The 26,873-nt window shown below is 41.9% G+C and overlaps 1 protein-coding gene across 3 annotated transcripts in view; it reads right to left on the reverse strand.

Annotated features, from left to right (window-relative positions):
* The window catches only part of LOC138207424 (uncharacterized), a 153,756-nt gene that overhangs the window by 37,286 nt on the left and 89,597 nt on the right, over window positions 1-26,873 (reverse strand). For all 3 annotated transcript variants that reach the window (XM_069164632.1, XM_069164633.1, XM_069164635.1), the window contains one exon: window positions 3,134-3,315. In XM_069164632.1, the coding sequence (XP_069020733.1) occupies window positions 3,134-3,315 (182 nt within the window). The remainder of the gene's footprint in view (window positions 1-3,133; window positions 3,316-26,873) is intronic.

The raw sequence follows: 26,873 nt of genomic DNA on the forward strand, positions 1-26,873 counted from the left end.
ACTTTTGAAATTGCTTTTCCATGTCCACGATGAATCGGCCAAAACTTAGTAAATGGCTGGACCATGTATGTGAAATACCAGAAGGCTTTATAATTCGAAACAAAGGGTTTTAATTTAAAACAGATAGAGTAAGTCAAACTATTTGGCCAAGCAGTGGGGATTTCATCAATCAGTCATGCAGTATTTGGACGACCAGTAGTGTAACTTTGTCACTCAGTAAGTGACAGTGACATTGACATTTATTGGGCTGTAACCTGGCAGGTTTATAGGATGACTGTTTCCATAGTTATTGAAAGGATAACATCTAGTATTGGAATGAACCAACCGAAGAGTAGAAGTAGTGTTTTAACTTAAGAATTTGCTTTATTTCTCTTTTTTACACCTTATGAAATTGATTACCTTGACTATACTTGTTGCCATGATGTAATCTTGAAGTTCGGAAAATGTATTTTTGTACATATTTTATTTTAAGCTATAGATTATTGTTTGATTCTTCAGGAAACTACGGATTAGATAAATTATTGAATTAATTATTTCCTTCAGCCTCAATAAAATGTTAAAGGAAACTCTCATTGCTGGTATTCTCTGCCTACATCAGGTATTTTTAATACTCAATTTATGAAGCTGGACTTGATCTATATTTTTCTGTCAGAAAATTCTATGAAAAGACCAAAATAAATCATGTTTGTCCACTTCTGTACCCTGTCTGTGGGACTCAGCCTTAAGGCTAAAGATCTTTAAAAACAAGAAACAGAACTGTTTAATATTGTAACCTGGCAAACTAAAATCCTGAAACAGCTTAGCAAGCCATCAACAGTAATTGCTAGCAACAGTACATCCACGACAAGTCCTCTGACTCAAACAAACATATAGGTCAGTTGTTCCTGCTGTCAAATACGACCCACATGGATGGTTCCTGAATGAGCTTCCCTGCTTAGGTTTAGGCCTAAAAACCACTTGGTTAGGGTTAAAATTATAACTCTGTTGTGTAAATTCAATTTAGTTTTCTGTGTATAGTGCCAAATCACGTCAATTAAAGCTACTTAACAAAGTAACAAAGAGACCTTACTCAACAATTTCAACATTAGCAAGCATTCTTTGACAGTGGTGAGGAAAAAAAAACTCCCTTTTACGAGGAAGAAACCTCCAACAGAGCCGGACTCAGAGGTGGCCGCATGCCATACCCTGGTTGGGGTGAGGGGAGAGCAGAGAGAGAAAACAACGGCATAGAGTGACAACAAACAATAAACACTGTGCAAGTTGGTGGGAATATTAACCACAGACCACAAACATGCATTCCCATAGCCAGACATACCTGCATTAAAGTTAACGTTATGCAACCTTCGTCATCATGGCGATAGTAAATGCGATGTAGAAAGAACAAAAAAAACTGCCCTTAATTGGGGTTGGAAATGGGAAGCAAACAGCTATCTCCTATATCCAGTGTTATGCAACCTTCGTTGTCATGGTAACAGTAAACCTGGTTTTAAAAAACTGTCCCAACTCGTTGGTGGCAATGGGAAGCGACCAGCGGGCTTCTGCGCCTGGCGGTATGCAACATTCACCGTCATGGCAACAGTCAACCTTTTTTTCTTTTTTTGAAGTCTTGACTCAAGGCTGGAAACAGGAAGCGAACAGCGGTCTCCAAACACCCAAGTCCCCTGTTGTATCACACCATCCACCCAACTCGCCCCATCCCAAGAAGGAAAAACTCACATTATCCAGACATCATCTGAACGGCGTCACTCTGGGACACCAGATTATTATTCTTTATACGACCACGAGCTTTAACGAGATTTTGGTCAACAATAAAGCTCTACAGCAGAGAAGGAAGGAAGTAGCAGCCTTTGATTACAGCAGTAATACTTGTTAGTGGGATCAGTTCCCTGTTGGAAGTGGTCTATTATCATAATGCACTGCATCACAAGCGCACACACATTTCATGAATATGACACCGCATATTACACAGGCTACACAAAAAGCACACGCTCTCAGTGGCTGACATCCCATAGATCAGAGGAATGGCTGACAACATTAAAGGAGGCGAGTGTGTATTTTTATTGAAGTGTCGGACGCGTCTCTGAAGAGCTCATTTAAAATTAAAGCATCACACCTCAGACAGGCCTCCCACACGGGGCCCTCCTCCCCATTATGTGTACATTACATGTGAGCACAGGGGCCCCCGTCGCCACACAGATGCGCATGTACTTTAATGAGCCATACTGGTAATGACAGCACTCATCACCCCCACTATGCACACACATTGTCATGAGGATGTGATAATTGGCGATGGCAGGCAGCTTCGGGATTGGCTGGTGGAAGCTGATATAATATCTTGTTACACTAAGTGGATCTATTAACCGGCTGATTTCAGAATGGAAAGTCGGCCTCATTGATCCTTCTTCATGGACAACCTTTGCTGAAAGGCAGCAGTCAAAACACCTCAACAATGGTCAAAACATTTTCTGCTGGAAATTCCACTCAACACACCCACTGCAAACATTTACATTTGGATGTGTCATTCTTTGATTGAGTTTTGTACAAATGTTTCATTATGTGTGCTGTAAACGTATGGGAATTTTGATTTTTTTTTTTAAATTTTTTTTTTTTAAAGGAGGCTAGTATAAGTGAATCAAGCAGGAAATTCATTTGTCAGAAACCCATCTGATGAGAGTCAAATGAAAAGAACATGTAGGATGAATACAGAGCAGCTGCTTTTTAGCACCTCACTGAAAAGGCTGCTCTTTTATGAAGCATGAAAAACAGGCTTAGATGGTATCTTTGTGTGTTTCCAGGTAATTCCAGGTTAATGGGCTTAGACAACATGTTGTTAGCTGTGCTTTGACTTACAGACAAAACTCTTCTCTAAAGACCTGCCCACGTTACCCGTGTCATCGCCCCTCCTCCCCCTCATCATCTGTTCCCCGTCTCCTTTGCTGCCCTTTTTCTTTTTACCTCTACAAACTGACTCCCTGTTGTATGTGCTCGCTTACCTCCCTCGTTGTAGCTTTGTTCTCCTCCTCCTCCTCCTCTGCTACCATCTCCCATAACATTCAAACAACCCTTCCTCCAAGTCTCTTTCTACTCCTCCTTCCATCTGTCCACCCTTCTGTCTCCTTCATCCTTCCTTCACCTTGTTGAGCGTGATGACCGCCTCCTGGTTCACTCCGGTGATGTTGAACGTGTCACCGGTCTCCCCCTCCAGGATGGTATAGTCCAGCTTGGCGTTCTCGCCCAGGTCGGCGTCGGTCGCGGAGATGCGGCCTATCTCTGCGCCCGGGATGGCCAGCTCAGAAACGGAGAAGGACCACATGCCTGAGGAGGGGATACATGACGGCACATATTAGGGAAATTTAATTTTAATCATTTGTCAGTTAAACATTTAATTTTGTCTTTTGAACTGTTTTCAAATTGCCGTTTCCCACCTGTGCTCAGCCAATATTTACAACATTTCATTGAGATAAGGCAGCATTTAATTTAACAGAGCTGTGAGGATGAATGAGGCAGATAAAGGAGGAGAAAGGCAGCACATGCGTTTAAGCACCCAGCACTGATATAATGAAAAGTCAGGTAAAATACGGGCTTTAAAAATAACTAAATTAAAAGAGGCTCGGATTAAAATAAACAAAAAAAACGAGGACATAAAGGAGAAGGAAAGATTACAGTTAAGAGAATCTGCTCGGTCTCTCGCAAAACATTTGAAGTTGATGAACTGAGCCAACTACTCATCACAAACATGCGCTTTTTAGTCGCCAAGTTGTCCATTCCTACTTCCTGCTAACGAGTATTAATCAAGATAACAGGCTCTTTCATGTGTGCTGCCATCATGTTTAAACATGCTGCAGTACTTTTAGTGCAGGGCCCAATAAAGCAGTACATTATAAGTCCTTTTTGCTGGCTTTGCAGTTTGTATTATGGGAACACAGAGCACATTTCTCCTATGTGATGATACTATGAGCCCATAGTATCATCACATAGGAGAAATACCAGACAACTTGCATTACTAAAAAGCACACACATAGATTAAAAAACCCGATTGCCATTTTATTTCATCCAAACATGTAGCGGCCACCGGCTGCACTGACAAGTGTAAGTGTGGTAGCACAATCAGAAATTGAGCGGGGAAAAAAAGGTAAGATATCACTATTTGGCTGGCACACACAGAACAGACAGGCTCATTCAAACAGAACTGTTATCTGCTCGGCTAAAGCTAAGGGAATCAGATAGAGTGGTAAACGTGAGAGAAAACAACATCACACAAACACATTGGGGAGACAGAGTATAAGATAGCCAACACTTGAACACGACAGCATCTGGGCCAACACACAGTCAGATGAATTCTGTAAATCTGACAACATCACAGCGAGACACAACGGGAGGTGGTTTCACTTTGTGGATCAGGGTTACAGTTCAGACATCAAAGTGACATTGGCAGCCGCAGTTATCAGTCAGGGTGTTTGATTCTTGTCTTTTCAAGTCTGTTGATGATGAATCGGCAATGTATGCTTCCCTTCAAGTAATTACTGACATCGCTGTTCAAAATCACAGGTTTCTCTCTCTTCAACAAGTCATCCAACTTGAAAGACAAAACAGGTTGTCAATGAACATTTTGTCAGTGCCTTCCAAGACACATATGGAAAAAAGTGTTTTTTCCTGTTTTCTTTAAACTGACACGTCTATTTGTACGTTTTGGTTGCTTCAGCAACTAGAACAAGGCCACGGCCAAGTAGCAACCCACCATAAGTTTACCCATTGATTTGTGAACTGGCACTTTGGCCGTTGTCATCTTGTTTTTTTGGAGCCAGAAATGACCTCAAGCTTGGGTGGATCTGACCAAGAACCCAAGTACACTATGACAATGACTGAACACCAGGCATGTCAGTCAAACCAGTCACACTCCCAAACATACCTGTCTTTGAGGCCTTATATATAATTCATTATGGGATCATTTCCAGAAGGAGCTTCAGGATACTGTTCAGAAGGAGTGACTTTTGCTAATGACACCATAATGACATGTATAAAGTTTAAACAAAATATTGACTTGATTTTTCATGGGAGAAGTTGGAAGTGTTTTGAATGGTAGTCTTGGAACCCCCTCAGTGGTATTGCACTTTAAGGCACCTCTGCAGTAGCTTAATTTTTCAGACCTGGAGACTGTCCATTTTCATAAACAGTTTTTAGTCACAGTTGGGTTTTTACAAATACTTATGCCCCCAGCACTACCCTCATCTCTACTAAACACTGAAATAGGTTCTTGTAATGCATATAACTATTTATGTTTTTCTTGTTTTAATTATTCAGTGAATCATATTTTCTGTCAATTTGATTTCCCAATAAAAATGTCTTAAAAAAGTGCAATTTCAAGGCTCTCTTACACAAACTCAGAAACAATAAATCCTTTTTTATATACAAGTACATCGAGTCTAAATATAGTGGCATCAGCAAAGCAAATACCCGCAGTTTGTGAATTATTAAATCTAGAATGTAAACACCCTCCTGTTGTTAAATTCTTAAATTAACAGAAATAAATACAGGAAGGTTGTCACCATGGTTCAAATAAACTGATATTGATAGTAGACGAGTTACGAGGAGGGTGTAAAAGTGACTCTGACTACCTGATTTTCTGTAATAGAACAGGTTGGCATATCTGGGCCTACAGTGTACTTATAGAAGTGTAGTTACATCCAGGTCACTTGTATTTTATTCTTGTCTCATTACTGAATCGTGAGTGCTGAGCAATCACATTGTGACCACATCACCATCTTCACTGCTACATGAGGTTAAATATAAACATGGGTACGTTTAAGCGTTCAACGAAAGCTGTTGCCTTATTTAGTAACGACTACAGGCGCGTTTCTTAGTCGGGTCAATTTCTTGGCATTTAAAAAAAAATCTTTAAAAAAAAATGCAGCTTTTCACATCTTATTGCCACAGGTGCCGGCAAAGAGACCGAAACAGAGATCGTCAAGATTGTAACTTAAAATTAAAACACCTGCGATAATCATGAAGGTAAAACTTAAGGGGTAAAACGGTTATTTTCTGTTAGACAACCACTTTTTAGAATACTTTGTGCAGAGTGAAATATAGTCGTTGAGAGTTGGAGCATGTTGATCACTATAATAATGCTAACCATAACAAATATTTTAAGTTTGAAAATTGGCAAAGATGTCCAAATTGTGATTTACAACACTTGGTTCCTATAGCTGCCGTCTTTGAGTACTTTCCTTCCACTGCACTAGTTATACAAAAAGACAAAGCACAAACATGCTGAGTGCAACAGCAAATATGTTTGAGATCAACATAATTCTGCCCTTATTTATTAACAAAATGAGGTCACATTTTCTCAAAATGTTGCAACTAAGAGTATCTACAACATGTTCACGAACAGCATAATCCCTACATTCACTCTTGTAATGCTTTATAATGGTTTTACAGTTGTATTTAGGCCCCCAGAGCCTAACCGTAGTGGTTATGATTAATATTTTTCATAACATGATATCAAATTGAAATATGAAAAGATTGTGAGAGAAGTGGCTTATCGTGGGGAACCTATTGTACAAATAATCATCGCTCGAACCTGAAGCTCCCCTCGGCTTTAGAGATTTTAGCTTATTGTTTAGTCGTCCCACCCACAGCTTCATTCTTGTGGTTCCCTCTCACTCCTCACAAAGCGTCATTTTTCAGCAGCAGCAGGCAGCTGTTTGCAGTGAAAAGGTGAAAAAAAAAAAAAAAACAACACTGTAAACTACCTGCTCAGCACCAAGCAGCAGACAGACACAGTTAGAAACTAGCTGGCAAGCATAGTGTAGCCTGTAGCAGCTTGAGAGAGAGATATTTCCCTCAGGAGCTGGCAAAGAGTAGTAATAACAGCAACATTTGACTTACATTGAACAAGTAACCGGAAACTTAATTTCAACATTTTTGATATGGACGTTTACAGGATGTTTTAAATTATGACAACTTCAAAGGTCAATGCTGTGTTTACAACTTGTTTTGTTGCCCCAGATGGAGAAAAAACATGTTACTGGAGTATTCTAGTATTTTTCCTATTATTTTGGGTCCAAGTGACAATAATATTTATAATAACCCAACAATTTGTGAAACCAGTCCAATATGTGACTGTGAAGTGAGAGCACTTCAGCTGGCAGACCCAAAACGGGCTGTAGTGTAATACTTTAAGGCAATTGTGCCCAGTCAATGTACATCCTCGAAAAAAAATTTGTTTTTGTCACTGACAGGCTCAGATTCCTAAAATAATTGTCTGACAATTTGAAACAGAATAATTTGAATGTATTTTGTAATCTGAATAACCCTCCAATAAGATAAGCTTTGGGCCAAATTTAGAATTAGTCTGGTACCTGTTACATCAACAACTTAACCAACATCAGTGATCTGGTGGTTTGCTTGAACAAAGTGGCCTGGGATGGATTATAGTTTCAGTCTTCCCCTGCATGATGTTTGGGCGTCGACACATTTCGATGTATTTGCTGCACTGCAAGAATAGACTACTGGGCCCTGGCTTGCTATCATATAAAACTAGTTCATGTGACATGACAAAACGTCGGAAAGTCGTGATCGAACCACCTCTTCAGTAAATATATTCTGCTGCTGACAGCATACGCCGAAGCCCACATGGCTGCAGGGGTCTGCCCACTAAAAAGGGAGAATGTGTGCCAATGAATCAACGCTAAATGCCAGTTTATGTGGTGTGACTACCATGCCTACCATCTGGGACTGACACAGCACCAGAAGGCTGCAGCAGAGACAACCCGAACATAAAGAGGCCTGTTGCTAATGAGACAGCAAATTAGGAAAGTTATTTACAAGTCAGAGACTGCGCTTTCTATTGATCTGGGCCATTGTACGGTAAAGCGGGGCACGACGCTCCCTGTCACAGGCGTTCATACTCATGCACGGTGAAGTCCTCCAGCCTCACTTGCTTATCACACACGAGGAGCGCCCACGAGAACAGTGACAAAGGGGGTGTGATGCTGCTAAAGTAGGCTAGACCTAGTCATTATCAGCTTTCTGCTCACACAGGAGAGCAGCTGGCAACACAAGTCATACATCATTTCAACGTGTGATGGACTGGGAGGCAAAGAAAAGGAGGGAGATCCAGCAGGGGAGAGGCGGAGAGAAGACGGTGAGAAAAGGTGAGTGGCAGGCAGAGAATCCCAGCTCATTGTGCACATAAAGATCCTCAAAAATCAGCACAGGTCCCTGATAAAAATCACACATCGGATCAAAATAGAGAGCTGCTGTGGCTTGTCCTCTGCCTTTGTTCGAGCAGGTAAAGCCATTAGAGCGGGCTGTGGGGGAACAGCATGGGCACGCCGCTTCAATGCATCATGTCTCACTAATATAGGTGCTCCCCGCTGAGATGGCCATAATTGTGCCAGGGAGAGAAGATCGAAAGCCCGCCTGAGCTGTATCTGGGCACTTCTTCGCAGAAAAGAAGACACTCTCTTTATGTCTCTTTCTCACCTAGTCGCTATCAGGCTGTTCTGAATCCCCACCACTGCTGTCAAACCGGAGTTCACTAAGAGATGCTACAATTGACAGGGGACTGCCAGCTTATTGTCGGTGATTGGGTGAATCGGGGCCACGCTGGCAAAGGGGGATTAGTTGGAAGTGAGGCAAAATGACAGGTGGTGAGTGTTAATTAGGGAGGCTAGGGTTTAATACAGGTTTAAAAGTGCAGAAAAAGAGCTTGAATTGACAAACGGGTAGATGGCGGGGGAGACGGGGGGATGTGCTGAAAGAAGAGGGGGGTCACTGTAAAAAGGATAGATAAATGTGAAATGAAAGATGCAACATGAGAGGGACAGAGAGGGTGAGAAACCAGCGGGGAACCACTTTTTGAAGACAAGTGTGGACCGGGGCCTGTGCTGTAAAAGCCCTCGGAGGAGAGGAGAGGAGGGGAGGGGAGGAGAGGAGAGGAGAGGAGAGGAGAGGAGAGGAGAGGAGAGGAGAGGAGAGGAGGGGAGGGGAGGGGAGGGGAGAGGAGAGGAGAGGAGAGGAGAGGAGAGGAGAGGAGAGGAGAGGAGAGGAGAGGAGAGGAGGACGGAGGGGGGATTGAGTGGGAATAAAAAATAAGAGGCCGTGACTCCGACACATCTTATCTGAAGCAGAGGAGACGTGGTTCTTGTGATGGTGGCGGTGGAAGGTGTCGAGTTAGGGGAGTCATTAAAAAAATGTCTAGCTAGGCTAAAGCAGACACGCTGGTTTTGAAAATAGCCTGCATAAAATCTGCATCCTTTTAGAAGGAGTCCATCCCACAGGCACTTATGCCCAAGAGGGGCTTAAGGGAAAAGGCCAGAGAGAGACAGAGGGGAGAATCAAGGCGGGTGGAGTGTGATTTAAGCACCATCACGAGAGGAGAAAGGAGCGGGGGAGGGGGGGGGGGGGGATGAAAACAAAGCTGCGTTTGCTGCATTTTTTATTCCTGCCCGGCCACTATGGGGTTAAATTAAACTGAACGCAGCGAGAGAGAAAGTGAAAGTGATGCCTCCTTTCTTGGTGCTAATGGGGTTAATAATGATATAAAGTAGATCTCTTTCTTTGCGGGCTCTGGGGCAAGCGGCGTAAAATGCCGCGTGTTGCTGTTTAACTTGTGCAGAGAGGCAGGCCATTAGCCACAACCGAGCTCTGTTCTAATGCCATGTGGAGTAGGAGGGAAAAGCTGGGTGTACCTGAGTGTGTGTGTGTGTGTGTGTGTCTGTGTGTGCGTCTCCATTAATCCATTAGTATGTGGATGTCTGTATTTGCAGGCTGGCGTTGGTGAGCCCAGGTGCTCGAAGTGCAAACAGTTCTCAACAATATCGACTGCAGCTCTTCGCGTCGATCCTGAATCAACGGCGGTTTCTTTCAGACAAGGATAAAATGAAGCACACATGTATTAATAACTTCTGTATCCTGTAATGGAGTTTTCTGCTGCAACTTCTTTAAAGTATTCTCAGAAGTCATGTACTGTATGTTCATCTCGCTTTCATTCTAGCTGCAAGGTTGGAACCAGGATGGCAGCACCAGCATACCCGGGACACCGAGGGGCTAAAAGGCTTTACATTGGCCGAATCGGGAGCCACTCTGACAAAATGATAACCTGACCAAGTGGCTGGCGGGCTGGCTGGCTGAATGACTGACTGCTATGACTAAGAGAAGGGAAAGTGGAGTTTGCAGCTGCCTCAAACCAGTTGGACCCGCTGCCGCCTGTTCGCCTCCACCTGCAAGAAATAGTGAAAAACGAGAGAGACGGGAAAATGTGCAGCGATAGCTGAAGGGAAAGAGAAAAAAAAATTCAGAGAAATACGACACGGGACTGAAAGCGAATGAAGGAGGTGCTGTGAGTGAGAAGGAGAGGGAGAGAGAGAGAGAAGGAGGGAAATGTGACTGAGAGCAATGTTTCCAGCAGTGATTTTACTGTCTATTGAAGCAGAAAGCACTGAACTTTAGATGAAATATTAATACAGAGCAAGAGAAACAGAGGGATAAAGAAAATAAAAGGATAAAAAGCATTCTGGTATTAACCACCTCCATTTTAATTAGTTTCTCCTTTCATTTCATTTTCTCCATCTCTTATTTGAGCTCTGAAGATGTAAAACTTAATTAGGAAATAACAATTATTGGAAATTATTGCCTATTACCTAATTGTTTAGGTTATCGCTGTGATCATTATTACTCTCTGCAACTACAACCGAGCATTAGAGCTCGATGAAATTAGTCAAATGGTTTAAAGAAATCTTTTTTGTTGTTTTTTTTTTCGCCGGTGCAGAGCAGTCAAATCCACAGGTCGGGTTTAATTAACACAAGGTGCTGTACCGGCCCGGAGGCAGGATGGAAGACTGGACATGGATTTGATGAAGAATGCCTCCTCTCGAGACAAAAGGAATCAATTTGTGAGTTGAAGAAGACCTAGAAGAAGAATTTAACAACCCCTAAATTTAATATTGTGCACGCTTGTTTGTGCAAAGTGATTTATTGTGATTACATGCTTTACGTAATCCCAGTGAGTCTGGGAAAAACAATCAGGGCTCGTTTTTTTTTTTTATCAAGTATCTGAGAATCACGCCTTGAAATGACACAAAAAAATACTGAAAACATTCCTCACGCCTCACAGTTGAGTTATTTATAAAACCTTTTTTCCTTTTTTTTACTGACTTTCGGCAAGAACTAGGACTACTCCATTTTATGACACTCCTGCAAAGTAAAAATTATGATTATGAGGTTTTTCCTGACCGTCACTGAAGTAGAAAAATATAAAATGTGGAAAACAGCAACAATATTATGTGGAGGCTTTACATGTAGAGGCAGGTAATTTAGGTATGGTTATTGATGTTTTATAAAGCCTTTACTGGACGAGAGGCAGGTCGAGGACAGGTCGTTCGTCTGTCACAGGCAGGCTAACATTCACTCGCTCATATTCGCACCTTAAACAGTAAAATGAAAGCATATGAAATTTAAAGTAGTGGTTTGACCTAGCTGCATGACCTACAGTATCTTTATAGTTTTACAAGGCAGAGCCAGATCTGGTCTCTAATGTGAGCACTAAGTGATCCTTTTATTGTATGTGTCATAACATATAGGGCTAGAGTCTAACCTGGGTTATAACTTAGTTGTATTCAAGTCATGGCTAGACCCTGAAATTTACCAATGTTATCCAAACGCCATATATGGAAGCTATCGCTTGACACTTCAATTTACCATTGTTGACGCCTCAAATGGATGCTATCGCTAGATGCTACATTATAACTCATAGTCCCTAAGTGCCTCATATACAACCCGGCGCTAGACGCCTCAAGTTGCCGATGCTCATCACATTCTGTTATTAGACGCTAGCTAACCGGCCGTGCTCTGTGCTGCAGAGTTTGGTTCAGTGCTAAAAACATTTTTTTTCCAAAGAATTCATCTTGATCATGCTCAATAAATCATGAGATCATGAATGAATGACTTTGAACTCGTGTTACTTCCTGATGATTTCATGAGGTATTAATGCATGAAGTAATGCTAAAGTAATGCAGGAATTTATGCATGAATCATGCATCAAGTGTTACCCTTAGTTCTGCAACACAGGGTTGGGAACTTTATCGTAGCAACATAGACATATCTCTTAAAATATAGAATAAACAAAGCCATGATTTGCAGCTCGTTTTTCCACAACATCAGATTGAGTAACTGGAAAACAAGGCACTGTCGTCTGAGGACCTGTACAGACAATCGAGGACTTTTTCCGATGAAACTTTTGGCTGCGACAGACCCACCGTGATGCCCAGCATCATGTTAGCATGATGTTAGCAGTTGCCATGGAGTTGCGAGGTCTGCACGTTTTTGCGAAGGGAGCATGTTCTTTGTTTTGCAACCTTGCACAAGTTCTGAAAAATGAATTGGTATTTTCCACGGCGGGGTTTCTTTATGATCTCATTGTCATTACCAAATATCTCTCCGCCCATCGAATGTGTGGGCGTATTTCTGCCTAGACACCATCAGCTCATGAGATCAGCACAGACAGCAGAGGTTAAAAGAGGTGATGGAAAACATCCTTAAAAAAAAAAATAACCAAGACGTGACGAGCCGAGGTGCACAATATCAGTGGAGGAAGAGAAGTTTGGTTGATGTTCAGAAAAATGAGGTCAAACCAGTGTTTTTATTGCAATTATTATCATTTAACCCACATTAGAATAACTGCTGATAATGGTGCCAGATGTTCACATTATGACAATAAATGTACAGTTTGTGAGGTGAATACATTTATTTGCATTAATATAGATAGAGATATTTGAGTATTTATGTGTAATAGATGGCTTTTGGAGGCTGGCACTCTCCTCTCTGATTTTTTTGCGTGTTTTATGCAAAGCAGTTCACTCTGCATTCACGCGTCGTAGAAAAACGAGCCTGGTGAGAATTGAACCCATAATTGCAAGTGCAGCAGTTACAACGCGCTAAACCACGCGGGAGCCTTGGTACACTTCTGCAGAAACAATGACTGTGCAGGTGCACTGCTTTCAAATGGGGAGTGAAAAACACTACTCGCAGAGAAAAATATAGTCGGACAATTTAATTTGAAACCCAAAGCGAGCACCTTTCCACGGTGAATAATGTGGGAGCCGTGATGAAAATGTGCGTTCTCCTCCGAGCGACTACATGGGGTTATGTTCAGGACATGCCTCCCGTCTTCCTCCAACCTCGACTCTTGTTTTTCCCACCTCTGCCCTTCCTTCCTTTTGCACTTCTCCTTCAAATCCATGAAAATTTGGTTTACGCACATCAAACCACAAGCAGTTCCTGTCTGTCTGGGGCTCATTTAAACAAGTGGAAGCTACAGATTCCAACAAGACCCTGCAGGGTCCGTCTGGGCGTCACGTCTGCATCCTCCAAAGGAAACTTTGTACCTGCTCTGCTCGCACAATGATCATCTGTTTACCCAAAGTGCCAGGGTGTGTTTATGATTTATAAGAATGCCGTAAAGTGTCGGTGGAGGACTGAGTTTGGCCTTGCTGCCTTTATGTATAAGGGATGAGAGCGCAGGGCTGAGGCGGTTCATTTTGCACCCCTGCGGCAGAGTAGTTTACCCACCGCCGTTTTCCTGACAGAGACCATATAGTGGATAGAGCCACTTAGCATATCTCGGGGGGGGGGGATGACATGCTGGCCCACCTCCAGCTGTGTTTTGAGGAGCCCTGGGAGAACAGGGTCAGGAGTGCAGAGAGGGGCAGCAGGGGATGCCAAAGACCTCGGGGAGCGTGTTCAGTTGGCTGCTCGGGGATTTTCAGAGGGTTAGATGGGGATTGTGCATGTACAGCCGAGCGGACATCGCTGTAGTTCCCCAGTAGCCGGGGATAAGGGACTTTAAGAGACTCCCAAACAGTGCTCTTGTCTATCCATGTCTTTTTCAAGAGCCCATCTTGTTGGGGTTTGGATTTGCTTGTGTATACCACGAAAGGCAGCCTAACTGAAAGAAAAAAGAAACCAAAAAAAGCCAAAAACCACATCCAAACACACTGATGGGAGACAGCTCGCGATGGCTCGCCACACCCTGTTGAGGATGTGCCGCTCACAGTCCAGCGACTCCATTCATCAAACTCGACAGATAGAAAGAGAGCGGCAGAGAGGAAAGGAAGAAAGACGAAGTAAACAGAGGCTGAGAGGTGAAAGGTAACGTTGCAAGACAACAGGAGAGGGATTGAGTGCTCGGGGACAACAGCAGGTAAAGGTAGGTAAGCAGAATACAGACAGGAAGCAGCGATGGAAGGAAAGAGAGGAGAGAGGGAGAGGTTTCGACACTGCTGGAAAGGCTCCCATTAACATGGAAATGACTTCCTCTTCTCCTGGCTCTCCATGGCTCACTGATGGCTCGGCAAAAAGAGAATGGCTTTAGCTCCTATTATTCTGCGTGAGGGGGCACTCTGCCAGGTCAGATGAAAAAGTGACGCAAAAAAATAAAAAAAAATTGTCAGGACAGCCTCTTCGCACCCTGTCTCACTGCGTTTCTTGTGTGTTCACTACAAGCAGAGGGTCTGGGCATCGCTGGAGAAAGTGTGATGGATTCACCTAATTTCCACAAAAGCCAAATCTGATACACGGGGGAAGAAACGGGGAGAGATATGGCCCTGTTTGGGGGGGTTAATGAAGTTTTAAATTTCACAGTTTTTTCCTCTGTGATGGCAAGAAAAGTTGTGAGTATGGAGATTCTCCGAGTGTGGAGAATTTAAGACCCTTTCCGGCTTCTGTAAGACTGGATTGCCTGCATGTAGGTCTTGTGGAAACCTCGTGTTGTATGGGGCGATTACTGCCCGATGAATCTCCGCTCACAGGATCTTTTGGCTGCACAGGATTGTGGCAGAAAAGCTCGTCAGTCGAAGCTCTGCCTGCGGATTCCTCACTCGGAGTTGCCAATTCGACGTGTCAGAGCAGCTGTGCGTGTGTGCTGCACGTAAAGAAGAACAAGAGAGTGCAAGAAGATGGAAGAGAACAAAAAGCAGCTACCCAGCAGGCAGACTGACCCTGCTACTTTAACACTGCTGGTCACGAGACACATACACACAATGGAGCTAGTGGGCTGCGGCAGCATTCATACCCACGCAGGATGAAAGCCTGAAGGAATCTATCCAAGCAGAGCTCTGTACTGTGCCAGCGTCATCTCCTGGGCCCCGCAATGGCAGGCCTAATTGTACGCTGTGATAAAAGGTGGAGCCATTTCAGGAAAGTATTTGCCTCAGCGCGATCTCGCCGCCCTGGAGCCGGCTGCATGTACACATTTTTACATATGTACTGCATGTGAATTCTCCAGGGGTGTCTTTATATAATCAGCCAAAGCTGTCAATAATACATCACACGCCAGTCCCAAACTGGTCCCTGTACAGATGCAGAAACAGACAGACACATTTGTGTGCAGCTGAACACATCAGTGAAAATCTGCTGGATTTCCATTTCCCAGCATCCCATCAGCTCTGTGTGAGATGAAGTGATTTTTAGTTAGCCTGATTATCACTGTCGCTTCAAAACCATTAGCTTTCCTCCTTCCCCCCCCCCCCCCTCCCCACACCTCCATCCAGACTTCTCCCTCCTCCCTCCTTCACGCTTTGCTGAACTTGCCCCCAGGACTTGCTTTCATGCATTCTAAAAAGAGTGCCGGCTTCACGTCTTTATCGCGCCGCTCCAAACAATGGCAGACGTCAGGCGCGTGTGGGTGGCGATCATTGGACGGGACGGCGGGGACGTGGGCGGCCGCGCTGGACCAGATTGGTCCGTGTGCGTGTCCCTTTAACTGCGATGAGCCCATTACTAGTCCACAAATGCACATTAGTCATGGCATTTAACTAAATTAATTATCGATGCCCTATTGAAGGGGACACAAGCTATTTTCGATATGCATTAGATTGTACTGAATGTGATTGGACTGCTAAAGAGGACATGATGTCGGCTGATGCGAGCAGTGGTGGCTCTCTATTGTCACTGTTATAGAAAGCACAAAACGGCAACCTACGCTCCCTTCTGTTCTACTTATAATATTTCCAGCACTAATATTGTATAAAGCCTAATTAAAGAAGAGTATTTGCAGAAACTTTGATGGCCAATATTGACCCCAGGCAGGAATTTACTGCTTGGCAGGGAGCACAAATGTTCATTATGAATAGTTCCAGTAGTTTATGGTAGGTCTGTGAAAGTGAACGCTTTGACAAGTGGGATTTCTCAGCACAGACACTTTCTGCCACACTGACTAAAACTGATTGTGCGCTAAGGGTGTTTTAAAGCAGGAACAGATGGGAGAGCGTGTGATAAGGGACACGGGGGTACCGGGTGTGTGAAGAATGCACACTGAGTGAGTGGGAGTCAGGAATGTGTGTGTGTGTGTGTTTCTGTGTGTGTTTCTGTGTGTGTGTGTGTGTGTGTGTGTGTGTGTGTGTGTGTGTGTGTGTGTGTGTGTGTGTGTGTGTGTGTGTGTGTGTGCGCGTGTTTCTGTATGTGTGTCTCTGGGCCTGACAGGAGATGACAAAGTCTGCCACCTCTGACTGACCACACAGGTGTGCACGAATGTGTGTGTATGTGTGTGAGGCCAAAAATATTGAGGTAGATCTCAATGGATGTAGAGGAAGCTTGGGCTGCAGGTAAAGAACACACACAAGGTTAAGACATTGTGCCAACCTGTGAGTATACTTCAAGCCCACCCACTCATCCTTCTTTGTTGTCTGTACACCTCCTCACTCTCTTTTCTTTCTTTTTTTTTTGTCCTATTCCCACTAAGGGACATAATACCCTCTTCATCTCTTCCGATTCTCTCCACTTCATTCCCTCCCCCGCTTCCTTTCTTGTACGTTCATCTCCTTGTTTCCTAGTTCTCTCAACTCAACCCTGAGCCATCTCTCACCCACTCCCTCTTTGCCTCTTCCTTTTGTCTCACCCCCTCTGACAACTTTATCGCACCTTGCTTTGCTCCATCTTTCTCTTTTGCTCTTTCAGGGGAAAAAGAACTCACTGGAGCACACAAAGATGTGGCACACACCTCCTTCCTGGTTCTCTCCTTCTGTCTCCTCCCATTCAGCCTCTCTCTGTTACAGCCTTGCTCTCCAGGGAAATGAATTAGTAATATTTATGATGAAGCCCTCTCTGAACTACTCCCTCTATCGCGCCCCTTCTCTCTCTCTCTCTCATCTCCCCAGTGCATAAAATGACACTGATCGTATCGGTGCTACCTATGTAGTCATCTGTCAGCCCATCTATCTTTCCATCCATCAAACTGCTGGGAGAGTGATGGCTCCCTCAATATTTTTATGTGGCACCATTGGCAAGCCAAGGTTGTTTGGAATCCACATAAAAAAGCAGAAAGCGGCACCTGTGTGTCCGTCTGTGGACTTGTCCCCGAGCAGAGTTGTAGCTTTTCAAACACTTCTCACAGGCAGAGCAGAGGAGCCAAAAGTTTTCAGAGTCTCTGGACGCATCTGGAAACTTATTTGTGTGTGTGTGTGTGTGTGTGTGTGTGTGTGTGTGTGTGTGTGTGTGTGTGTGTGTGTGTGTGTGTGTGTGTGTGTGGGGAGAACCATCGAACCGTCACAAGGCACTGACTCAAAGCTTCGCCTTTTGACAGATTGATCTGAGGAGGTAGAGTTGGTGTCCAGATCTGTAGGATTGGACCAGATCACTCATTAAATGTTGGCATTTCACCGATACATAGTGACATTTCACTATACTGATATTTCCAACAAAAGAATGTGGTTGTGTATCCTTTCTGAAAAGTTTGAATATACTGTATATTCAAATGGTTTTGTGGGTTTTTCAGGGGAGACTGGCAACAACCAACAGGAACAATAAATGAAATAAAAGACTAGGTCATACAAATAATGAATATATGAAGCAGAAACTAAACAGACAGACCTGATAAAATGACAGCGATTCAACAGGTAATCAATTACAGGCCGGATTTGAATTATAGAGGCTTTTGGAGGACCCCTGTTAGTGCACCACTACTAATATGTCACATTGACGCGCACTAGGAAGTGTGCGGCAGTTTAGTCACTTTTAAGGTTACTGTGAAAAACTTTCTCTCTTTTGTCTCTTCACTTTCCCTCTGATGTCTTTATTTCCTCCAAAGGGTAGAAAATTGGAACCAAAAGTTTTATTTACAACTACTAAAAGTAAGCAGGCAGTCGAACTAAGTGACATCTGTCTCTCTGTCTGTTTCAGAGAAGAGAAATTCAAGTGTCAAAGTGAACTTGGGATTTGATTTGAGTGATTTCAGTGCAGCACAGATGGCCACAGCAGGAACAGACACAGTGTTGTGGATATTAGTGGAGACAAACTGCTATTTAATGAGTGAATTCATACACAACTGTGACAAAGGTTATTATCATTTCAAGAACTTTATTGTACCAAATATTTAAATCTGTACCCTATGACTAAAAAAACTGGACAATGTTTTAGAGTTCCCCCTAAATGTATCAAAGTAGGCTTCCCTTGGCTCTCCGTCATTCAAACAATGGTTAAAGGTTGTATTTCATGCAGTGTAGAAGCAGTGTTTCCCCTACCATTGTCTTGGGAAAAGAAACAAAACAAAATACGGACGTACTCATAGAACTGCGGTTACGCCCATTAACTAATATTTCTTAGTTCCTGTGCACCCGTCTCATTTCAGCTCAGTATGAGAGTTGTGCATTTATTTTTGTGCACCCCCCGACACACCGAGTGGTGTAAATGAGCTTTCCCTACTTCAAATGACCCATTACCTCATCAACCCAGCAGCAGCTACGCAGATTTCCAGTTATCTAGAATGAGACGGCTTGCTAAGAGCAACGACAAGACAACAGCTCAGGGCTGAGCTTGAGACAAATTAAGATCTCTGAGAAACACCAGAATCCTGCCCGACATGGCTCTGGATCTACGGCCTTGTTGCACGTGTGAGAAAATTTGTTTGGGTGAGTCTAAAATGAAAAAGTAAGGGGTTTGATGGGTCTTTGTTGCACCGTTTACAGGTTGGGTCAAATTCTGGATAGAGTTTGGGTAAACCATGTCCTGGCCAGCCTGTGAAATATTTTAAATTGGGTCAAACTGTGTCTGATTCAAATGGAGATCATTGGAATGGATGACACCATCTGACACCTTCTCACTACAGTCATCCTCTTATTTTGACCACAGACAGCAAAGCATCCTAAATCTAAAATAGAGTTTCAGCTCAAGACAGCCTTTTAAAAAGGTTTTAATACAGCAGCTTCAGATTGAAGCCAAAGTGTGGTACATGTTTATTGTCTTTCTGCTTTTGGATCCCTGGGTGTGAAAAGACGAGATTATTCTTTTAATCTATAGAACTGTAATCATGTCTTTAGGAATTTACTGTTCCCATTCAACAGCTGGATCACTGCATGGAGCATGGAGTGTCGCTTTATGTTAGAACATAATTACAGCCGCTGGGATCAATAGGGACTACAACAGACTCTCTTATCATGATCTCACACTTCTAAACTGGGAGGTATAAAGAGAATAAACTAAAGGAATGTGGAAAAAAGTACTTAAGCTTTGTGAGCAGCCTGAGGACTTTGAGGACTGTATTTCATTAACTAAACTGCAATGAGCTTCAAGAAATCTGTCCGTACTGTATTTGAGGATGTTGTAAGATTAGAAAGTTTGGAGAGGAGGGGACTAATACCAGTGTAAAATTCAAGTCGCAGAAGTTTGTCAAAACTTCTCCATCTCATGGTCCACTTACTTGCTTTCATTGTAGCTTTTAACAATATGATATTGTTTCCATCAGTTCTCGTGGTCAACTGAGTTAACTCTATCCCCAGATAAAGATGGTGTAATGAGTGGTTGAAAGCTCAGGAGAAGTTCAGATTGTGGATTGTTTTCTCAGACTGGTTTTCGCAATGTCAAGGAAGGCTTTTCTGATTAAATTCAAACCAACATAAAAAGTTAGAATATACTATAGAATATTTGTGTTAAAAAAAAAAAGCACAGGGACCCTTGGAATATCTTGTACTTTTACTCAGCTGTTCATTAATCAACATTAAAATATCCAGTTATTCAAAGACACCAGTGAGAGGAGATCAAAGTATATGATGCTGTGACTGATTTTTCAGGTTTGACAGGTGTGTATTGTACCAGAGCACATATTTCTAATTTTGTGTAACCTCTGTGGAGGCAAATTTATACACAGTAGTCAATAATGTGTATTTCCATTGCTCCAATTTAATTAAGTCAACAATATATTTCCTGCTTTTTTCACTGGTTGTTCTGGATCACTCACCTACAGTGTGTTTGCTTGATTTTAATCACAACACCTCCCTGCAAATGTTTCAGAATAAAAGCCTTATTGAGAAATTAATAGTTTCTATCTTTTGAAACGCCTGAAGGCTTTTAATTTGAAACATTACAGGAACTGTTGCGATTGTCTTAATAGTGTAATGCAGTGACTTTAACAGGGCAAACAATAGCAAATCATAACGATGCTTTGAGTTGATGTCGTGAATCAATCAATCCACCTTAAATTTCAATAAGACAACATCCTTTGTTTTTCTTGTCTCTCTTGCATGACATTTGGAACCATTCATCTCTGAAGCTAGACATGAGTGGATCCTCAAGAGAACTTTCCCACTTGGAGAAAAAAAATGGAGGAGCATCATTACGGGTGAGCTGCGGCAACGCTACACCGATCATTACCAGACAACACGGACCAATTATGTCTTATGTACAGTATAATGTTTCTTGTTATCCCAAATGGGCTAAAATGATTGGCTGAAAAAAAAAAACTCCCTGATCTTACCCTAGTTATTAATATGTGTTCATCAGCTTGTGATTATTAGAAGCAAATTAACTGAGGTCCTGGGAGAATAAACCTGACACTGATGCCTGTCTTCATAATATGGCATTATTTTCTAACAAACTGCAGCATTGGGAATCTTCTCATGCAACAGGAAGAACTGGGTCATGTTTATTTTTATTGTTTTCGATGTCAAAGGCACATTTTTTTCTTTTTTTTTGTTTGCTCTGTCGTATGTGTCATTTCCTCAGGTGTTACAGTGAAAAATGCTAAAACCTCAAGGCAATATTTGTCTTATATTTCCTGTACCATATAGAAGAGGTGAAATTAAGGTAGAAAAGAGGAATGCTGTGTAAAATTGGATGCCATGTTTGATGTAGTTGATATAAAATTTAATGGAAACCTATTCTGTTGTACAATAGAAAATCCAATAAAAAAAGACCTTAAGAGACTCAAAATAAGACTGAATACTATTTCACTTTTTAATAATAATATCAGTATTCTCTGAGCATCTTAGTACTCCAGGCATGTTATTCTCTTAAATAACCTACTTTTCTGAGTGGTTAGAACAAAAAAAAATAAAAATAAAAATAAAAAGGCTGGTCTTTGTAATAAATTAACTCGTCAACTCATCCCAGAGAATTCAGCTATGGCATACACAGCCATAAATGATCAAGCCATTGTAAACATGAAAATACACATCTAAATAAACGACTACATGGAAACAAGGGTCTGAAATTTCAAATCATCCCAACAACAACAACACTATGGCCCGACTACAAAGCTAGTACGAAGCCGCGGCAGTCCAATCATCTTAATTTCCCTATGGATTACCACGAGGAGTAGAGACTCATCCGCTGTACCTCTCCTGAAGCTTCGGAAGAGTAAAGCTGACAATTTGAGGTGTGATTTGATACCCAACACCCTTGTTTACTCTCAGACAATTAGTCATCCATGTATTCCACACTGCACTACCATAATTAACAGCTTAATCAGGCAATGAGCTAATGTGCGATGGCAACAGAAACATCTCTTTAACACAGTTTCTTTTTACTTCTTTCTTGCGTGTTAACAACACATTTAGCGCAGGAGTGTTGAAATAAAAGGTTTATTGGCTCACATTCTGACAAGTTGTGATGAAAAACAGGCCCCATGAGAAAAATATAGTCCTGTGAGTATTCATGTTTAAACAGGAGGAAACTATCACACATGCAATGATATTTTTGGGATAAAGACTTCAAATAATGAATTATTTTCAGCCAAGTACTAAAAATGATGACTTTGTTGACTGTGTCTAAGCAATTGCGACCTTAAAATGTTCAAGAAGAACCTCTACCTTTTCAAAAGTGCATTTGATATGGATGAAACGAAAATTAAAGCTTTTTCTTGCACCGACGAACACGGAGTTAAAACATCAAAAAACGTGTTGCTGTCCAAATACATTTGGAGCGTCGTGTTTGCCATTTGATAATGAGACCCAAAGGAAAGTGTGGTTAGAGCATTATGTTTGCCAATGAAGCATCTGAAAATATCCCATATTTTCCACTTATCATTTAACCAAAAAACAATCTGTACGGTAGCCTACTTTGCTTTTTCTTTCCTGCCTCCTCCGGGCATAACAAATCCCCTGACAGTGTTCAAAACCGTACACACAACAAACCCACTTGGTTTCTGGAATCGTGTTTCGGATAGAAACAAGCCCACAAAGCAGGACCTGTTTTTTCTCTCTTGTAGAGGCTATAATGTACAGCTGATACCTGGTTTGTACGCTCCAATGTAATCCTCTCCCTCTGCTAAATGCCACGAGGAATAAGCAGTGCTGACCTTGGGAGACGCGGGGGTCGGATTTGAGGGTGTCTTTTTAAAAGCCTGGGTTTGTAATTGAGTAGAGCGGCGGGATGGCTGGCTTTGATGGTGTTCGTGCAAGCACAAAGGAGCGCGAGTGCGTGAGGGAACACAGAAATAAAATGGCAAGCAGCGGATCAGAGATACACAGAGACATACACAAACAAAAAAACGTGGGAACATGTTCACACACAAAACCGCTGGGTGTAGGCTAGCATCAGTACATTCAGTAGAGCACACACATGCAGGGAGTCATCAGCGGTACCAGAAAAGGGAGCAGCCGAGAGGTTTCGGTTTCAAAGCAGCTCCTGGCACCATGAGGCTGCTCATCACCCAGACAGACCACAATGATCCCAGTTTTACTGAAACAGGCTCTCCAGTCCTGAGCGCAGCCCGGTCCAAAAACACCGTCTTTGATGGGGGTTCAACTCGACCAACAACCCCCCCCCCCCCCCACTCTCCAGGACATCATTAGTTCAATTTTGGCTTTAAAGCCAGTGCTTTATTGGACAAGAAACCTTCATCACATACAACTCCAGACATATTTTTTCTTGCATCAACATGCACTCTGCTCTGCTATGTTCATATTTACCATTCAAATATATGAAGATGTGAAAAAAACTATTCTGTGACACTAGTTTTATATCAAAATCCTGAGTGATTTTCAAAGAGTTAAACTGAGACAATTAATAGTCTTGACAAGCTTTTGGATGTGAACATTTTAGTTGGATTCAGTTTGGTTGTTCGGCATTTAGAAATTACATTCTATGGAGGCAGGGGGTCAATTGCCAGTATTTTTGTGATAGAGAATACTCATGCCAAAATACAATAACATTTCTACAATGTAATATATAATCCTACATAACTGGCTTCAAACTATTTAATTTTCCTACTGTGTTACCATGTTAAAATGTTAAATATGTTTCTGGCAGGCTTCATGTCATTCTGGACTACTACAGATTGGCAGCAAAACATGAGAGATCTGCTTTGGGAAAACTACATCTAATTAGGGATATAATTTAGCTTTAGTTAATGGCTGTTGCTTCTCTTTTTCTACTATAAGATGTGTATGTACGCATGTGTGCGTGTGCGTGTGTGTCAGCCATTCCACTCTATTATTTATGTATATATTTTTTCTATTTAGTGAGGTTATATACTGAATAAGTAAATATTTCGTCTGCTTTTAGAACAGTATATATTTATGTTTTTGTACTGTAGCGGGTGAGTTGAACAGTCACACATATTTAATAACTACATTAAGAGATCAGACTAAACCCAGGTCAAAACCTAGTACAAGGCTGGACCATGTGTGAAACATAAGAGAACTTTTCATTTGAAATGCAGGCTTTACATTTTAAACGGATACAGGAAGTTGCGGCATTCAGTCGCTCAATGGTGTAACTTTTACACTTACTCGCTCAGTCTGTGACAGACATTGGTGTTTATAGGGCTGGACTTGCTGTTGTGGTCCAGCGAAAAATATAATTACATCTTCAAGATGGTTCTTAATGAAGATTCTGTATAATGAAATCACACCATACTTATTGGTATTGTGAAAACTACGTCCAAAAATGGTGTACCATTGCCAATTACTGGCCATTCTTATATTTTGTTGGTTTGACATACAAAAAGCTGTACTCTATATGTAGGCTAGCTGGACTGCCATGTTATTTACCTTTCAATTATCCTGTAGCCTATATGTGGTAGCAATAAGAGATTCCTCTATATACAATTCATTTAATACAACAGGGCTTTTGGTGGTACCTTTGGTTTTCCCCTCAGGAACTGCAGTTAAGAATTTTGGACAGAAAAAATCCTCACCCACCTGACAGTGAAATCAAATATGTAGGAAAGTATTTGGCAAGTTGTAATACTGAATGTATCAATGTGTTAACTGGCAATGTATATGTTTCTGCCAGGTTATCCGTTTGTGACGTACAATACTAGTTCAGGCACCTGCAGCAGGGAAGGGAAAGATCGGGGTACATAAATTTCCCATGACTTGAGACATAACGCCTTTATTTACATTACATTAAAATCTAAACTTTTCCTGACTTTAACCAATGTGCTTTTGTTGCTGAAATCTAACCACAGAAAAAACAACTGGATGCAAACCCTGGATTCTCTGTGGGAGCTGTGCTAGTTGTGCTCCCACCATCCATCCAGCGCTTCATTCATTTATTCCGATCCAGCCAGAGATTACTGCGTATGAAGACAAAAATTTGAAAAGTAATGTAGTTGTGTGGGAATGTAATTCATAAGGGACACTGTTGCAATTTGGCCGGCAAGACTGAAATCTCAAACTTAATTCAGTGTTGGTCAAAAAAACTAGTGCAAGTCCTGACCTGTATAGAATACTACATAGAGCACTACATCCCTCTCATTTTATTGGTGAACATCAAAAATCTTAATTTAAAGCTCACTACTGAGTAAATTAAAGAGTTTCCAATACATAGAGATTTGAAAATGCGTGAAGACACAATTCTTTGAGAGAAGAAAAAAAGATCCTTGGTTCTTTGTTTCGAGGGCTAAAGCTGGTTTTGATCAAAGAAAACACAACACTCTCTGGGTGTGTAACTTTTACTTTTTGCTGTTCAAAAGCACCAACAGTCTGGGTCTTGCACTAGAAAAATGATCTAGGTTAGAGGTTTTCAAACTGTAAAGCATGCTCCCCAGGGGGCACGAAAGAGTTGCAGGGGGAGAGAAGTAAAGTAAGGACGTGCTGTAAAAGAAACAGGTGCATGAAGGTGTTCTTAAAATCAGCAAGTAAGTTGGCTGATTTGTCCTCCTTTTTTAACACAATCACAAAGTGTCGCTGTAACTACAGGCTATGAAGGTACTCTAAACCTTTACTGCAATTTGTGTGAAAATTCATCACTCTTCTTTCTCGGGTCGTAACGCACATCCGAACACACTGATGTGATACTGTACGATACAATACATACGAAATGTAGCTGTGATCAGTGGATAAAATGTCACTTTTGAATTTGGTGATTATATTTAAATATTATCAAGTAATATTAGAATCCCATTAACATGTAGGTTGAATTGTAATTTTTTTCTGTTGAAATTTAAATAAATTTAATTCAAGTTAAAATTTCTGACTAAGTGACGAGTGTGAACCCCGAGAGGACTTCAACAACAGGCAACTACAAAATCAAAATCCATTCACAAGAAAAAATAATATTATCCTGGACTCTGCTTCATAGACATTTCTCTTCTAGCCTTAAAGTAATAATCTCAGATTTTCCTATAAATAAATGTCTGTTAAATCACTATCCTATTGAGGTAACACAACATTGAATGAGCCTGAGTGGCTTAATGACAACCCACCCATTGGTTTGTGAACTGCCTTTTTGAAGCCTCCACTCTGGCATCTCGTTTGTTGTCGTCTTGGTTTTTTGAAACCAGAAGTGACCATATCTGGACGATATGGGGAAGAGCAAGGGATGGATCTGACTGAGAACACTATGCCCCACCCAACAATACCAGAAACCTGACTCCACCCCAAGCATGTCAATCAAACTAGTCACGCCGCAAAAAAGATACCTCTCTGCGAGGAATATAATTACCACCATAGAAGGACCGCCAGAACACTGATCAGAAGGAAGGAATTCAGCTGATGACACCATAATGACTTGTGGAAAAAATATATTGACTTTCATTAAGAGAAGTTAAGGCTTTTTGAGACCCGGAGACTATGTCTATTTTATATGTTCCAAATGACGCACTTCCCTTAGAACACCAACAAATAGTGTTCTTGCGTGTTAGTATTCGTTCTTGTGTAGTACTTACATTTCAACAGAGTAGTGTTGCTTCAAATCGCCCACTTCCGTTCTTGCATTTATCAGAAATAACTGTAGCATTTGAATGCATCACCCGTTACCCATTTACCCAGAAAGGAATGTGTTTTTGTGCCCTCTGTTTAAAGCACTCAATAAAAATGCTGATGTCTTCTGTCCAGCAGCAGTATGGCGGTACTTAGTGAAATGTAACCCGTTGAGTTTGGAAAGTGTCCAGCGTTTCACACTTAGTTTTTGGACCGTTTTCAGTGCATCATCCGGGTACTCGTAGCACACTACCTGCTTCTGTACTTGACCGTGTGAACTCACTTGTGCACTCAAAATAGTGAGTGTTAGTATGTAAACACACCATTTGGAACACAGCAACAATCTACGAGTCTACCAGCTGAAGCACTGTGCCCACATTCCTCCCTGCAAAAAAAAATTATAAAAAAAAAAATCACAATGCAAAGGTAGAGACATGTAAACCATCTGATGTCACACTG

Source organism: Embiotoca jacksoni, unplaced genomic scaffold (genome assembly GCF_022577435.1).
Source record: "Embiotoca jacksoni isolate LCO1_2020_lvr unplaced genomic scaffold, fEmbJac1.0.p SCAF_31, whole genome shotgun sequence".
Lineage (NCBI taxonomy): Eukaryota > Metazoa > Chordata > Actinopteri > Embiotocidae > Embiotoca > Embiotoca jacksoni.